The sequence below is a fragment of the Rhinoraja longicauda genome, chromosome 23 (genome assembly GCF_053455715.1).
Source record: "Rhinoraja longicauda isolate Sanriku21f chromosome 23, sRhiLon1.1, whole genome shotgun sequence".
Lineage (NCBI taxonomy): Eukaryota > Metazoa > Chordata > Chondrichthyes > Rajiformes > Arhynchobatidae > Rhinoraja > Rhinoraja longicauda.
Genome location: NC_135975.1, coordinates 31,033,713 through 31,048,203, shown reverse-complemented (window position 1 = coordinate 31,048,203; position 14,491 = coordinate 31,033,713). Strand labels below are relative to the sequence as shown.

Sequence of the window (14,491 nt, the reverse complement as noted above, 5' to 3'; positions counted from 1 at the left end):
CCTGCCTTTGGCCCGGTTCCCTATAAACCTTTGCTATTCATGTACCTGTCCAAGTATCTTTTTGTACCTGCCTCAACTACCTCCTCTGGCAGCTCGTTCCATAGACCCACCACCCTGATTGTGAAAACGTTGCTAATTCTTGTCAAGGATTTGCCGTGCAGAAAATCGTGCCGTGGACTGTTGCCCGGACGGTAACGGAGGTCTCTGTAATGCGGAGGTGTACTGTGTACGAAACGGAGTTTTGTACCATCTTAACTCTTCTGTTTTCATTTGTAAACTTGTGAAGGGATCTGCAGGAGCTGGATGACAGCACCCAGTTGCCTCTGCTGTGCCATTTCTCAGAGACCGCTGAGGGTCTCACGACTATCAGGGCGTTCCGGTAAGGGGGGGGGGAGGGAGGGGGGGGGGAGGGAGGGGGGGGAGGGAGGGGGGGGAGGGAGGGGGGGGGGTGTACTGTTGCAGTCCTCGGCTTTATGCATTACATAGCCTGTTTAGTTTACTTTTGAGATACACTGCGGAAACAGGCCCATCGGCCCACCGAGTCTGCGCCAAGCAGCGATCCCTGCACATTAACACTATCCCACACACATTAAGGACAATTTACACTTACACCAAGCCAATTAACCTACATACCTGCACGTCTTTGGAGTGTGGGAGAAAACCGGAGATCCCATAGAAAACCCAGTCAGGTCATGGGGAGAATGTACAAACTCCGTACGGACAGCACCCATAGTCGGAATCGAACCCGGGTCTCCGGCGCTGCAAGCGCTGTGAGGCAGCAACTCTACTGCTGCGCCACCGTCCTTCTGCTCTGAATGAGCGTCCTGTGTAGATGTGTAGACAGATGACCTCTCTGTCTGATCAGTCTGAAGAACAGATTGAGTAAAAACACAAAGTGGTGGAGCAACCTCAGCTTTCCCCAGTGGTTTATTTGCTCCAGTGCATCGGAGTTCAGAGGGACCTGAAACGTCTGCAGAAATCAATATTCAGGAGACTGAGATGAGGAACTGAGATGAGGAAAAACTTTTTCAGTCAGAGAGTTGTGAATCTGTGGAATTTTCTGCCTCAGAAGGCAGTGGAGGCCAATTCTCTGAATGCATTCAAGAGAGAGCTGGATAGAGCTCTTAAGGATAGCGGAGTCAGGGGGTATGGGGAGAAGGCAGGAACGGGGTACTGATTGAGAATGATCGGCCATGCTCACATTGAATGGCGGTGCTGGCTCGAAGGGCCGAATGGCCTCCTCCTGCACCTATTGTCTATTGTCTATTGAAGGAACTGCAGATGTTGAAATCTTGAGTTAAAAACACAAACCGCTGGAGTAACTGCGGTGTTAAACAGCATCTGTGGAGGACATGGATAGGCATTGCTTTGGATCAGGACCCCTCTTCAGACTCCCGACCTGAGACGTGACCTGTCTATTCCCTCCACAGATGCGGCCTGACCCGCTGAGTTTCTCCAGCACTTTGTGTTTTTATTCTGTTTTCCATCATCTGAAGTCCCCTGTGTCTGCTGAATATTGATTGCTCCTTTTCAGGTCTGTCTAGATCTTCAGCACACTTGGGGCAGGGGGGAATTGACTTGCCGCTCTGCTCAGCTGTGATCTCACGGAGGTGGATTCTGACCTGTGCTGATCGATAAATTAAAGAACGACCGGTATCAAAAGCAAAGTCATCGTTCACCCACATTGTTCCTGCACACGGGAAAAACATTCCAGCAGCCCAGTGGCGCAGCTGGTAGAGCTGCTGCCTCACAGCGCCAGAGACCCGGGTTTGATCCTGAGCTCGGGTACTTTCTCTGAATTTGAGTTTGCACATTCTCCCTGTGACCACATGGGTTTTCCCCAGGGGGCTCCGCTTTCCTCCCACATCCCAAAGACGTGCAGGTTTGTAGGTTAATTGGACCCCTGCAAACTGCCCCTAGTGTGAAGGGAGTGGATGAGAAAGTGGGATAACAGAGCCTGACTACGGGTGCTGTCTGCACGGATTTGTACGTTCTCCCTGAGACCGCTTGGGTTTTCTCCGGGTGCTCCGGTTTCCTCCCAGGCTCCAAAGACGTACAGGTTTGTAAGTCAATTGGCTTCGGTAAAAAATTGTAAATTGTCCCTGGTGTGTAGGATAGCGTTAGTGTACGGGGTGATCGCTGGTCGGCACGGACTGGCTGGGCCGAAGGGCCTGTTTCCGCGCTGCATCTCTGAATTCCAAGTGTAAACTCTTAACAGAGAACTAGTGTGAACCGCTGTTTCATATTTCCACGCTATATCTTTCAATCGATCAATTTAATTGAACAGGACAGACCTGAGCTTGGAAGTGCAATGAAACAGTTGAAAACAGGTTTTCATGTGGAGCTTAGAAATAATGGATTAATCTGAGGGAAGCAATCTATTTTCTTGCAGACATGAATCTAGGTTCAAGCAGCATATGTTGGAACTCACTGACGCCAATAACATTGCCTACTTGTTTCTGTCAGCTGCCAACAGATGGCTGGAGGTTCGAACGGTAGGAGGGAACGCATTTATGTTTTAACGTGTTTACAACTGCAAGTAATCAGACCTTTGTTGTCACAAGTTTAAAGGAATGGAAACAAATGTGTGTCGGCATCTTAAAATAGCACAGACATCCTTTTAAGCCAAAGTAACAGGATTAGCCTGTCCAATTTCCCTTGGTAACAAACAGTTAAATCTTTTCCTCTTCATGTTGCAAATGCAGACAGCTATTTCACTGTAAGGACCTCTTTCTTTCTTCCATGGATCCAGACAACCATCCTCACCCTGTCCCCACCCTTTTGTGATAAGTGTTTTTCATATGTTTTTGCCCTTTTGGCCCACAATGTCGATGCGGAACATGATGCCGCGTTAACTAGTCTCCTGTCCCTCATACGATCCTTATCCTCTCATTCCCAGCATAAAAACATAGAAAAAAGGTGCAGGAGGAGGCCATTTGGTCCTTTGAGCCAACTCCGCCATTCATTGTGATCATGGCTGATCATCCACAATCAGTAACCTGTGCCTGCCTTCTCCCCACATCCCTTGATTTCACTAGCCTCTAGGGCTCTATCTTACTCTCTTTTAATTTCATCCAGTGAATTGGCCTCCACTGCCTTCTGTGGCAGTGAATTCCACAAATTCACAACTCTCTGGGTGAAAAAGTTTCTTGTCACCTCAGTTTTAAATGGCCTCCCCTTTATTCTAAGACTGTGGCCCCTGGTTCTGGACTCCCCCAACATTGGGAACATTTTTCCTGCATCTAGCTTGTCCAGTCCTTTTATAATTTTATACGTCTGTATAAGATCCCCTCTCATCCTTCTAAACTCAAGTGAATACAAATATATCCATGTACTTATTTGAAAGCCTATATAAAGCCACTATCTGCCTCCACCACCACCCTGGCAGCATGTTCCAGGTTACCCATCACACTCTGCATAAAAAAAACTTGCCCCACACATCCCCTTTAAACTCTGCCCCTCTCACCTTAAAGCTATGCCCTCTAGTCTTTAGCATTTCCACCCTGGGGGAAAAGGTTCTGTCTGTTCACCATATCTATGCCTCTCATAAACATCTCTTCGGCCTCCCCTCAACCACTGACAATCGAAACAAACGAACAATCCAGCTGGCAGAGACGGTGCCTCAAAGCGCCAGAGACCCGAGTTCGATTCTGACGTCGGGTGCTGTCTGTGTGGAGTTTGCGCGTTTGCACATTCTCCCTGTGACTGTGTGGGTTTACTCCAGGTGCCCCGGTTTCCTCCCCCATCCCAAAGACGTGCGGATTTACAGGTTAATTGGCCCTCTGTAAATTGCCACCGAGTTTGTAAGGAGCGGATGAGAAAGTGGCATAACGTAGAATTAGTGTGAGGATAGACGCAAAGTGCTGGAGTAACTCAGCGGGTCAGGCGGCATCTCTGGAGAACAAGTTCCGTAATGTCCGTGCCGAACATGATGCAACATTAAACTAGTCTCGTCTTCCTGCACGTGATCCATCCTTTTTCTCCAGAGCTGCTGCCTGACCAGCTAGGTTACTCCAGCACTTTGTGTCCATCTTCGGTATATACCAGCATCTGCAGTTCCTTCTTCCATATAGAACTAGCGCGATCGCTGTGTCAGTGTGGACTCGGTAGGCAGACTGGTCTGTTTCCATGCTGTATCGCTCAACTAAACTAAACTAAACTAAACATCTGGGTTCAGTTCAAGTATAAATCTGCCAGGAGTTTATTTAGTGCCGTGTGTGAGCATTGTACACGTGTGAAAGGAGCCACATCAAAGTACCTGTCACTTCTGATCATTGGCAGAATGTTCAATGGGAACCCTGGCTGCCTTGCTGGTCTATCACAGCGGAAACCACAACATGTGTCTTTCATCATATCTTATGAGGAAAGTCAAAAGATCCCAGAGTGAATTATTAGCAGGTTAGGACACGTTCGTTTTAGTTTTATTTTAGAGATACAACGTGGAAACAGGCCCTTCGGCCCACCGATTCCACGCCAACCACGATCACCTGTACACATTTACTATCTTACACGCACCGGGGACAATTTGCAGAAGCTAATTAGCCTACAAATCCGCACGTCTTTGGAGTGTGGGAGGAAACCGGAGCACCCGGAGGAAACCCACGCAGTCACGGGGAGAACATACAAACTCCATACAGAGAGCACCCATAGTCAGTATGTGTAGGAAAATAACTGCAGATGCTGGTTCAAATCGAAGGTACACACAATATGTTGGAGCAACTCAGCGGGTCAGGCAGTATATCAGGAGAGAAGGAATGGGTGACATTTCAGGTCGAGACCCTTCTTCAGACTCTTATTCAGTCTTCAGCACCATAGTCAGGATCGATCCCAGGTCTCTGGTGCTGTAAGGCAGCATCACTACTGCTGCGATACTGTACCGATCATGTTCATATTGCAGTGTGTAGTACCATGAGGTGATTCGAACCTTATCTTTTAATGTTTATCTACAGGGAATTTATGATGTTCATGTAAATTGATTCATTCTTTTTTTAAATCAACAGGATTATCTTGGTGCCTACATTGTGCTGACTGCAGCTTTGGCCTCCATAATGTATTCCTTTCACTACGAACTTCCATCGGACCGTGTCGGATTTGGTCTGACCTATGCTTTAACGGTAAGTCGAATTGTGTGTCAAATACAATGGTCCCGCAATCCCTCGTCACCCCCCATAACCCACTCCCCACTCCCCGGGAGTCTTCTCTTTGTCTTCATTTGATTTTCACCATGTTGACATAAAAATGCGAATAAATGCAAAGGCATTGAAGCCTCCTTAAACCCCAGTAAAGCAGTATATGGCAGAAAAGACTTTTAGTTTAGTTTAGTTTAGAGATACAACGTGGAAACAGGCCCTTCGGCCCACCAAGTTTGCACCGACTAGCGATCCCCGCGCATTAACACAAGCCTACACACACTAGGGACAATTTTTTTTACACTTATACCAAGTATACAAACCCAAGCCAAGTAACCTACAAACCTGTACGTCTTTGGAGTGTGGGAGGAAACCGAAGATCTCAGAGAAAACCCACGTGGTCACAGGGAGAACGTACAAACTCCGCACAGACAGCACCCGTAGTCAGGATCGAACCCAGGTCTCTGGTGCTGTAAGGCAGCAACTCTACCGCTGTGCCACCACGCAGCCCTTGTATAAGATAATTGCGATATACATTTATTTGTTAATGAGAGCCTTGATACATTGAGAGGATTCCCTTAATCATCTTCTTCTTCTTAAGCCCTTGGCTCCTGTAGGGAGCATAGGCCACTGACAAATGTCCTCCACCTCACTCGGTTGTTGGCGATTCTTTCGAGATCTCCCCAGTTGAGCCCACTCCCAGACACTTCTGCCTGGACACCTCTTCTCCAGCTGTTCCTGGGGCGACCTCTTTTCCTTTTTCCTTGGGGGTTCCATTTCAGGGCTTGCCGGGTGATGTTTGTGGCAGGTTTTCTGAGGGTGTGTCCAATCCAACTCCATTTTCTCCTTCAAATTTGTAAGTCCCTTAATCTTGATCTTGCCTAAACTGTTGAACCATAATCCAGTGCCTTGGATGAGAATCATCCAAATTACATCGAGCATAGAACAGTACAGCACAGGAACATGCCGTTCGGCCCACAGTATCTGTGCCGAACATAATGCCAAGTTAACCATAATGCCAAGTTAAACTCATCTGCCTGTATATTATCCATATCTCTCTATTTCCTGCACTTCCATGTGCCTATCCAAACATCTCTCAAATACCACTATTGTATCTGCCTTGGCAGTGTGTTCCAGGCCCCCACCACCCTTCATGTAAAAAAGCTTGTCCCACACATCTCCATTAAACTTTCCCCCTCTCACCTCATAGCGATGCGCTCCAGTGTGGGAGATTTCTACCCCAGGAAACAGGTCCTGGCTGTCTACGCTATCTATGCTTCTGATAATTTTCTATCAAGTCTCCCCTCAACCTCCGCCATTCCAGGGAAAATAATCCACGTCGATCCAAACTCTCCCTGTAGCTGAGACCCATCAAATCCAGGCATCATTCTTGTAAGCCCACTAACCCATTTGCACTATACAGGCGCTCCTCAGCTTACGATGGATGGGGTTCCGTTTCGAGAAACCCATGGGAAACCAAAAATATCGTCAGTCGAAATGCATTTAATACGCGCGTTCACGTGGCCGGAGGCGAGCGGCGGTTCGCCACACGTCGCTGCTGTATTGTGTTTCCTTTTCCAATTAACTTTTTTTAATAACTGTTTATTATATTATCTATTGAGTACTGTGTTTAGAGACCTGTCGTACTACTGTAGTAAGAATTTCATTGTTCCGGTTCAGTACATATGATAATAAAACTCCACTCTTGGCATGAGGTTCACACGTCTCTACATTATGTCTAGGAAAGAACTACTGAAGAAGGGGCTTGACCCGAAACGTCATCCATTAATTCTCTCCAGAGATGCTGCCTGACCCGCTGAGTTAAACCCATCATTTTCTGTCTATTTTCGATTTACATGATGTTAGCAAGCCCTCTCCTTTAAGAATGAAGTCAATTGGATCTGGGGCACTTTGGAGCATCTTGGGAGGCACTATTTAAATGCAATTTTGTTTCCACACACAGGTTTGCAATTACCTCAACTGGGTTGTGAGGAACCTGGCCGATTTGGAAGTGCAGATGGGAGCTGTGAAGAAGGTCAACAGTTTCCTGAACATCGAGAGTGAGAATTACGAGGGGACCATAGGTAGGATTCAGCAATGTATCACCTTCCTGTGAATTAAAACCGAGAAGGAAAATAAAAGATATAATGGATACTGGTGTCCATCACTACAAGTCTGAAGAAGGGTCCCGACCCAAAACGTCACCTATCCGTGTTCTCCACACTGAGTTACTCCAGCACTTTTTGTCTTTTTTTCTTTCTTTAGCTTAGTTTAGTTTACAGCATGGAAATAGGCCCTTCGGCCCGTGCGACCAACGATCACCCCTATGCTAGCCCTGACTTACACACTAGGGCTAATTTACAGAAGCCAATTAACCTACAGACCTGTACGTCCTTGGAATGTAGGAGGAAACTGGAACACCTGGAGGAAACCCATGCAGTCACAGGAAGAACGTGCAAACTCCATACAGACAGCACCCGTAGTCAGGATCGAACCCAGGTCTCTGGTGCTGTAAGGCAGCAACTCTACCCACTGCGCCACCGTGCTACACTCTCTGTACAGTTATTGGTGCAGATGATAACTCTGGATAAGAGGTCCAACAGTTTGGAGTTGCAATAAGCCGCAGAGGCTAGAATCGTGAGCATAAAACAAAGTGTTGGAGGAACTTTACATGTATATTAATGTGGTCCTTGAATGTATTTACAAAGTAAGTTTTTGTTCTGCTTTCATGCATTGACATCAGGCATGTTCAGCTCCAGTACTCGGACAAATGAGACTAGCATAGATGGGGTATCTTGGTCGGCATGGGCAAGTTGGGCCGAAGGGCCTGTTTCCATACTGTTTGACTCTATGACTCCATCAGAAAAAGGGGCGGCACGGTGGCGCAGCGGTAGAGTTGCTGCCTTACAGCGAATGCAGCGCCGGAGACTCAGGTTCGATCCTGACTACGGGCGGCGTCTGTACGGAGTTTATACGTTCTCCCCGTGACCTGTGTGGGTTTTCTCCGAGTTCTTCGGTTTCCTCCCACGCTCCAAAGACGTACAGGTATGTAGGTTAATTGACTGGGTAATATGTAAAAGAATTGTCCCTAGTGGGTGTAGGATAGTGTTAATGTGCGGGGATCGCTGGGCGGCGCGGACTCAGTGGGCCGAAGGGCCTGTTTCCACGCTGTATCTCTAAATCTAAATCTAAAAAAAGAAATGGCTATTCTTCATTTCTACGTTTCTTCATTTCTGGTGTCCAGGATTGCTCAGTTGTGAAGATATCTCAGTTGTAGTTTCGCTCGTTGCCATCATTTAAAATTTTATATTGGCATCCGGACGCATGTGTGTTTGGCAATTAAAACGAAATTCACTGGGTTATGATCTCATTGAACAATGGAAAAAGACTTAATGGAGTGCATGAGGTTAAAATAAGGCAGGGTGAAAGGCCAGTCTTTGATCTAATCTCTCAGTTCTTTATGGAATGGAATATTCCAGATGATATTTTGTTTCCACAACTTCTCCACGCCTACATATTTCTGGAGTATTACAACATGCACATATTATGCTTAATTATTATACCTATTATACCTACCCAATACCTATACAAATTATACCTATCTTACCAATAATTTTCTACAAAAGGCCACCATTCAATCATGGCTGATCTATTTTTCCCTTTCAACCCCATTCCCCTGCCTTCTCCCGTCACCCATGACGCCCTTTCCAATCAAGAATCTACCCATATCCGCTTTACAATACACAATGACTTGGCCTCCACAGCCGTCTGTGGCAATGAATTCCACAGATCCACCACCTTCTGGCTGAAGAAATTCCTCCTCATCTCCATTCTAAAGTGCGCCCTTTTATTCCCAGCCTGTGCCGTTCCGGTCCTGGACTCTCCCGCTACTGGAAATATACTTTCCCTGTCCACTATATCTAGGTCTTTCATTATCCAGTAGATTTCAGTGAGATCCCCCCCCCCCCTCTCATCTTTCTAAATTCCAGCAAGTACTTGTAGAGTTTCCATTTGTCTCAGTTAGTGGTCAAGACCAGTGCAGGTGGACTTAAACCAAATGAGGAGAGAAATTTAGAAAGAGGAACAACTTATTAAAATGCGGTCTTTTAAATAAACTTGAATTGGTTGAAGGAAGTGTTGGAATATTCAATGGATCAGGCCATTTCTGTGAAGAGAAACAGAGATGGTATTTCAGGTTGCTAACCATTCATTGGAATTGGAAACATTTAGCTTCCAATATTCATTAACCTGAAATATTAACTCTGCTTTCTCTTCTCCGCAGTTCCTACCAGACCCGCTGAGTGTTTTACTTCAGATGTATTTCAGGCATCTGCAGTTTTTGTAGACGCATGGAATTGCGTATGCTTTACAAAAATGGGACACAAAATGCTGGAGTAACTCAGTGGGTCAGGCAGCATCTCCTATCCATGTTATCCTCGAGATACTGACTGACCTGCTGAGTTAGTCCAGCACTTTGTGTCTTACTTGTTGTGCTTTTTTTTGCTCGGTTTTGAATAAACAATATCCGTTTGATATGCGCCCATTCAAGATCTTTACATTCTATCTAGACCCATCCCAGGTCCCGGAAGACTGGCCACAGCAAGGAGAGATAAAGATTCAGGATCTTTGTGTTCGATATGACCCAACTCTCAAACCGGTACTTAAACACGTCAAAGCCTACATCACACCTGGCCAAAAGGTGAGGATCGCCACAAATCTTGTTAACTAACTGTCCTTCCATCAGATAGAGACATTTTACAAACATATTGTAAGCATGGGGCATGCAAAGTGGCGTCAACAAAGGATGTAAGCTAACACAAAATTAAAAAATAGACACAAAGTGCTGGAGTAACTCAGTGGGTCAGACAACATCTCTGGAGAACAAGTATAGGGTGACATGGTGGCGCAGCGGTAGCGTTACTGCCTTACAGCGCCACCGATCTGGGTTCAATCCTGACTACGAGTGCTATCTGTATGGAGTTTGTACGTTTTCTCCATGGCCTGCGTGGATTTTCTCCAGGTCCTCTGGTTTCTTCCCACACTCCAAAGATGTACAGGTTCGTAGACTAATTTGCTTGATTAAATTGTAAATTGTAAAGTGTGTGTAGGATAGTGTTAATGTGCGGGGATCGCTGCTCGGCACGGACTCGGTGGGCCGAAGGGCCTGTTTCCGCGCTGTATCTCTAAACTAAACAAAACTAAACTGAGCTAAACTAGACGTGGTATTTTGGTTCGGGACACTTCTTCAGACTGACTGTAGTTTAGAGATACAGCGCTGAAACAGGCCCTTTCGGCCCACCGGGTCCGCGCCAACCAGTGATCCTCACACATTAACACCATCCTATACCCACTAGGGACAATTTTTACATTTACCAAGCCAATTAGCCTACATACCTGTACCTCTTTGGAGTGTGAGAGGAAACCGAAGATCTTGGAGAAAACCCACGCAGGTCACGGGGAGAACGTACAAGCTCCGCACAGACAGCGCCCGTAGTCAGGATCGAACCCGGGTCTTCGGCTCTGCATTCGCTGTAGGGCAGCAACTCTACCGCTGCGCCCACCGTGCCGCGAGAAAAGAGAGGCGGGGACGAGACAAAGCCTGGCGAGTGATGGGTGTGTAAGGGGGGTTTTGATGGAAGATGGGTGGGCAGAGGCCAGAGATAAGAAGACAAAAGGCCGTGAGAGAAGGAGAGGACAGGATTGAAATGTGAAGCCAGAGGAAAGGATGTAGGTGGAATGGGAAAAGTGGGGGCAAGATAATGGGAGAAATGGGTGTGCATCCAGAAATAGCATAGGGAAATGAGGGGAAAAACAGAAGGGGGGAGAGGATGGAGAGTGTAGTTGGTTAGTTATCTAAAATTGGAGAATCCAATGTTCATAGAGTTGGGTTGCAAGCTAGCCGAGTGGAATATGAGGTGCTGTTCCTCCAGTTTGCGTGTGGGCTCTGGCAATGGAGGAAGCCCAGGAGAGAAAGGTCAGTGTGGGAACACTGACATCAACCAACCCAATAAAAGGAGTTTCAAGTTAAAAATTTGGTTTCGGCTTAAATCTGATTGGCTTGGGAAGTGTGTGTAGAAGGCTGATTTTATTTATTTATCCTTCCTCCCCCCCCCTCACTTCCCTGTGCCCCACTTGGACACGCACCCACTTCTCCACCTCCCTCTCCTCTTCCACCTATTTTCCTTCCCTGCCTTCACAATTCACAGCCCTTCTATCCAAGTAGGTCTTCATGCCTCCAACTCCTCTTGTCTTCTGCTCTGTCCCTTTTCTCCACATTCTCACCCTCGAACTGATCCCACTCACTAGTTAGCACACAACAAAAGCTTTTCACTGTACCTCGGTACAGGCAACAATAAACTCAAACTCAAACTGTGCTGACCTTATCCTCATGGTCACCCCAGCTTCACCCAACAGACACATCTCTTATTGCCCACCCTCTCTGCACTTTAATGAGCTCCTTTTATCTCCTTCCCTGTTCTGACAAAGGGTCTTCAACCAGAAGGGTGGTGGGTGTGTGGAACGAGGTAGTTGAGCCAGAAAATATAACAAACATTTAAAAGACATTTGGACGGGTACATGGATAGGAAAGGTTTAGAGGGACATGGGCCAAATGTGGGAAGGTGGGACTAGTGTAGATGGGGCACCTTGGTTGGCTTCGGAGTTTCCGTACTGTATGACTTTAGGACTCTATGAAATTTTGCCTGGATAGAGTGAATGCGCAAAGGATGTTTCCACTAGTGGGAGAGTCTAGGACCAGAGGCCACAGCCTCAGAATAAAAGGACATACCTTTACAAAGGAATTTCTTTAGAGGGTGGTGAATCTGTGGAATTCATTGCCACAGACGACTGTGGAGGCCAAGGCAATGGATATTTTTATGGCGGGGATTGAGTTCTTGATTGGTAAGGGTGCCAGGAGAAAGCAGGAGAATGGGGTTGAGAAGGAAAGGTCGATCAGCCATGACTGAAAGGATGAGTGGACTTGATGGGCCGAATTTCCTAATTCTGCTCTTGGAACTTATGACTCCGTTTGGCCTCCCACAGATGCTGCTTGGCCTCCTGAGTATTTCCAGCATTTTCTGCTTTTAATTTAAAATATCATATAAGTTCACTTCCAGCGGCTAGTTGATGCAATTTTTAAAAAGCCCATTTGACTTGTAAACAACATGCAAAATCTTTTTTTTTTGTTCCAGGTCGGGATCTGTGGTCGTACTGGTAGCGGAAAATCGTCCCTATCCCTGGCCTTTTTCAGGATGGTGGATATATTTGAAGGTCAGCTTTTGCACACTCTTTCGCTTTGTCAGTGTTGTATGGTACACTTCTCCCTGGCTCGCAGTAAGAAAGCAGAACTTCATTTCAGCTACTGGTTAACACTACATCTTCCATAGACAGGACTCACTTGGTTGCTAGACCCCGGCTAAACAATCCTTTTTGTTTCCATTGTCTGCTTCTGGTTGAGGCCCGCAATCAAAGGGCATATGGATTATATCAATCTGTAAGCATGGTTTGTTTAAATGGTAAAACAACAAATGATTTCAGTGACAATAAATTTGGGAAAGGTCTTGGCTTAGATCGTTATTCATGTGCAGGCAGATGAGATCAGTTTATCTTGGCATCTTGTTCGACCCAAACATTGTGGGCCGAAGGGCTCGTTCCTGTGCAGTAACGTTCTCTGTTCTATGTTTTAAGTTATCCTTGTTGTGTTTTTAATTAACTTTTGTAATATTTATACAATAGGCAAAATTGTCATTGATGGAATAGATATCTGCAAACTTCCTCTTCATACACTGCGTTCCAGACTTTCCATCATTTTACAAGATCCTGTCTTGTTTAGTGGATCTATTCGGTAAGTAACTACTTACAACCATCGCAGTCCACCCCCCCCCCCCCCCCCCTACCCCTCCACGTCCTATTGTCTTATGCCTCACGGACTTGGAGAGCAGACCAAACTACTTTCAACAGGAATGCCTTGTGTGGTTGTGTGTCCTTTGTCAAACTGAACATGACGGCTTTCGTTAAACTCAGAACCTCATACAATACAAAACAATACAATACATCTTTATTGTCATTGTACAGGGAGGGGTACAACGAGATTGGGAATGCGCCTCCCATACGATGCAATAATTTAATTTAATTTAATTGCGATCAAAACTGAAAGCACCAAATAATGAAAGGCCTAGATAGAGTGGATGTGGAAAGGATCATAAGAGCATAAGATCATGATCATAAGTGATCGGAGCAGATTTAGGCCATTCGGCCCATCAAGTCTACTCCGCCATTCAATCGTGGCTGATCTATCTCTACCTCTTAACCCCCTTCTCCTGCCTTCTCTCCATAACCTCTGACACTCGTACTAATCAAGAATCTTTCTATCTCTGCCTTAAAAATATTCACTGACTTGGCCTCCACAGCCTTCTGTGGCAAAGAATTCCACAGATTCACCACCCTCTGACTAATGAAATTCCACGTCATCTCCTTCCTAAAAGAACGTCCTTTAATTCTGAGGCTATGACCTCTGGTCCTAGACTCTCCCACTAGTGGAAACATCGTTTCCACATCCACTCTATCTAAGGCCTTCACTTTTCTATTTTAATGAGGTCCCCCCTCATTCTTCGAAACTCCAGTGAGTTCAGGCCCAGTGCCATCAAATGCTCATCATATGTTAACCTACTCATTCCTGGGATGTTTCCACGTGGGAGAGGATAGGACCAGAGACCACAGGCTCAGAATAAAAGGATGTACCTGTAGAGTGGAGGCAAGGAGGAATTTCTTTAGCCAGAAGGTGGTCAGAAAATCAAGTGTGCTTTTAGTTCCTCGCACTTTGCAGTCTTACATCTCATTTTAGTTTAGTTTAGTTTAGTTTAGAGATACAGCATAGAAACAGACCCTACGGCCGATCAACGATCACCCGTACATGAGTACTATGTTATCCCAGTGTCTGTGGAGGGAATATTCACACAACAGCACTGTGGTGCAGCGGTAGAGTTGCTGCCTCACAGCACCAGAGACCCAGGATTGATCCTGACTGATGTCTGCGTGTGGAGTTTGCACGTTCTCTCTGTGACCACAATGGGTTTCCTCCGGGTGCTTCGGTTTGCTCCCACATTCCGAAGACGTGCAGGGTTTGTAGGTTAATTGGCCCTCAGTAAATTGTCCCTAGTGTGCAGGATGGGATAGTGGAATAACATAGAACAGGTGTTCAGATGATCGATGGTCATCCATGGACTCTTTAGGCTGAAGGGCCTGTTTCCATACCGTATCTCTAAACCAAACTAAACTTAGTTAAACTAAACTAAACACTTCCATATTTAATCACACATCTTGAAACCGATATGTTGTGGTGATGTATGGTGTGGCACAGAATA

At 46.1% G+C, this 14,491-nt stretch overlaps 1 protein-coding gene across 1 annotated transcript in view; it reads left to right on the top strand.

The window, feature by feature from the left end:
• Nucleotides 1-14,491, top strand: part of LOC144604991 (ATP-binding cassette sub-family C member 9-like) — a 184,099-nt gene that overhangs the window by 141,718 nt on the left and 27,890 nt on the right. Inside the window, exons 31-37 of the mRNA XM_078419986.1 lie at nucleotides 287-379; nucleotides 2,393-2,495; nucleotides 5,001-5,114; nucleotides 7,093-7,213; nucleotides 9,698-9,828; nucleotides 12,320-12,398; nucleotides 12,864-12,972. Of these exons, the coding sequence (XP_078276112.1) occupies nucleotides 287-379; nucleotides 2,393-2,495; nucleotides 5,001-5,114; nucleotides 7,093-7,213; nucleotides 9,698-9,828; nucleotides 12,320-12,398; nucleotides 12,864-12,972 (750 nt within the window). The remainder of the gene's footprint in view (nucleotides 1-286; nucleotides 380-2,392; nucleotides 2,496-5,000; nucleotides 5,115-7,092; nucleotides 7,214-9,697; nucleotides 9,829-12,319; nucleotides 12,399-12,863; nucleotides 12,973-14,491) is intronic.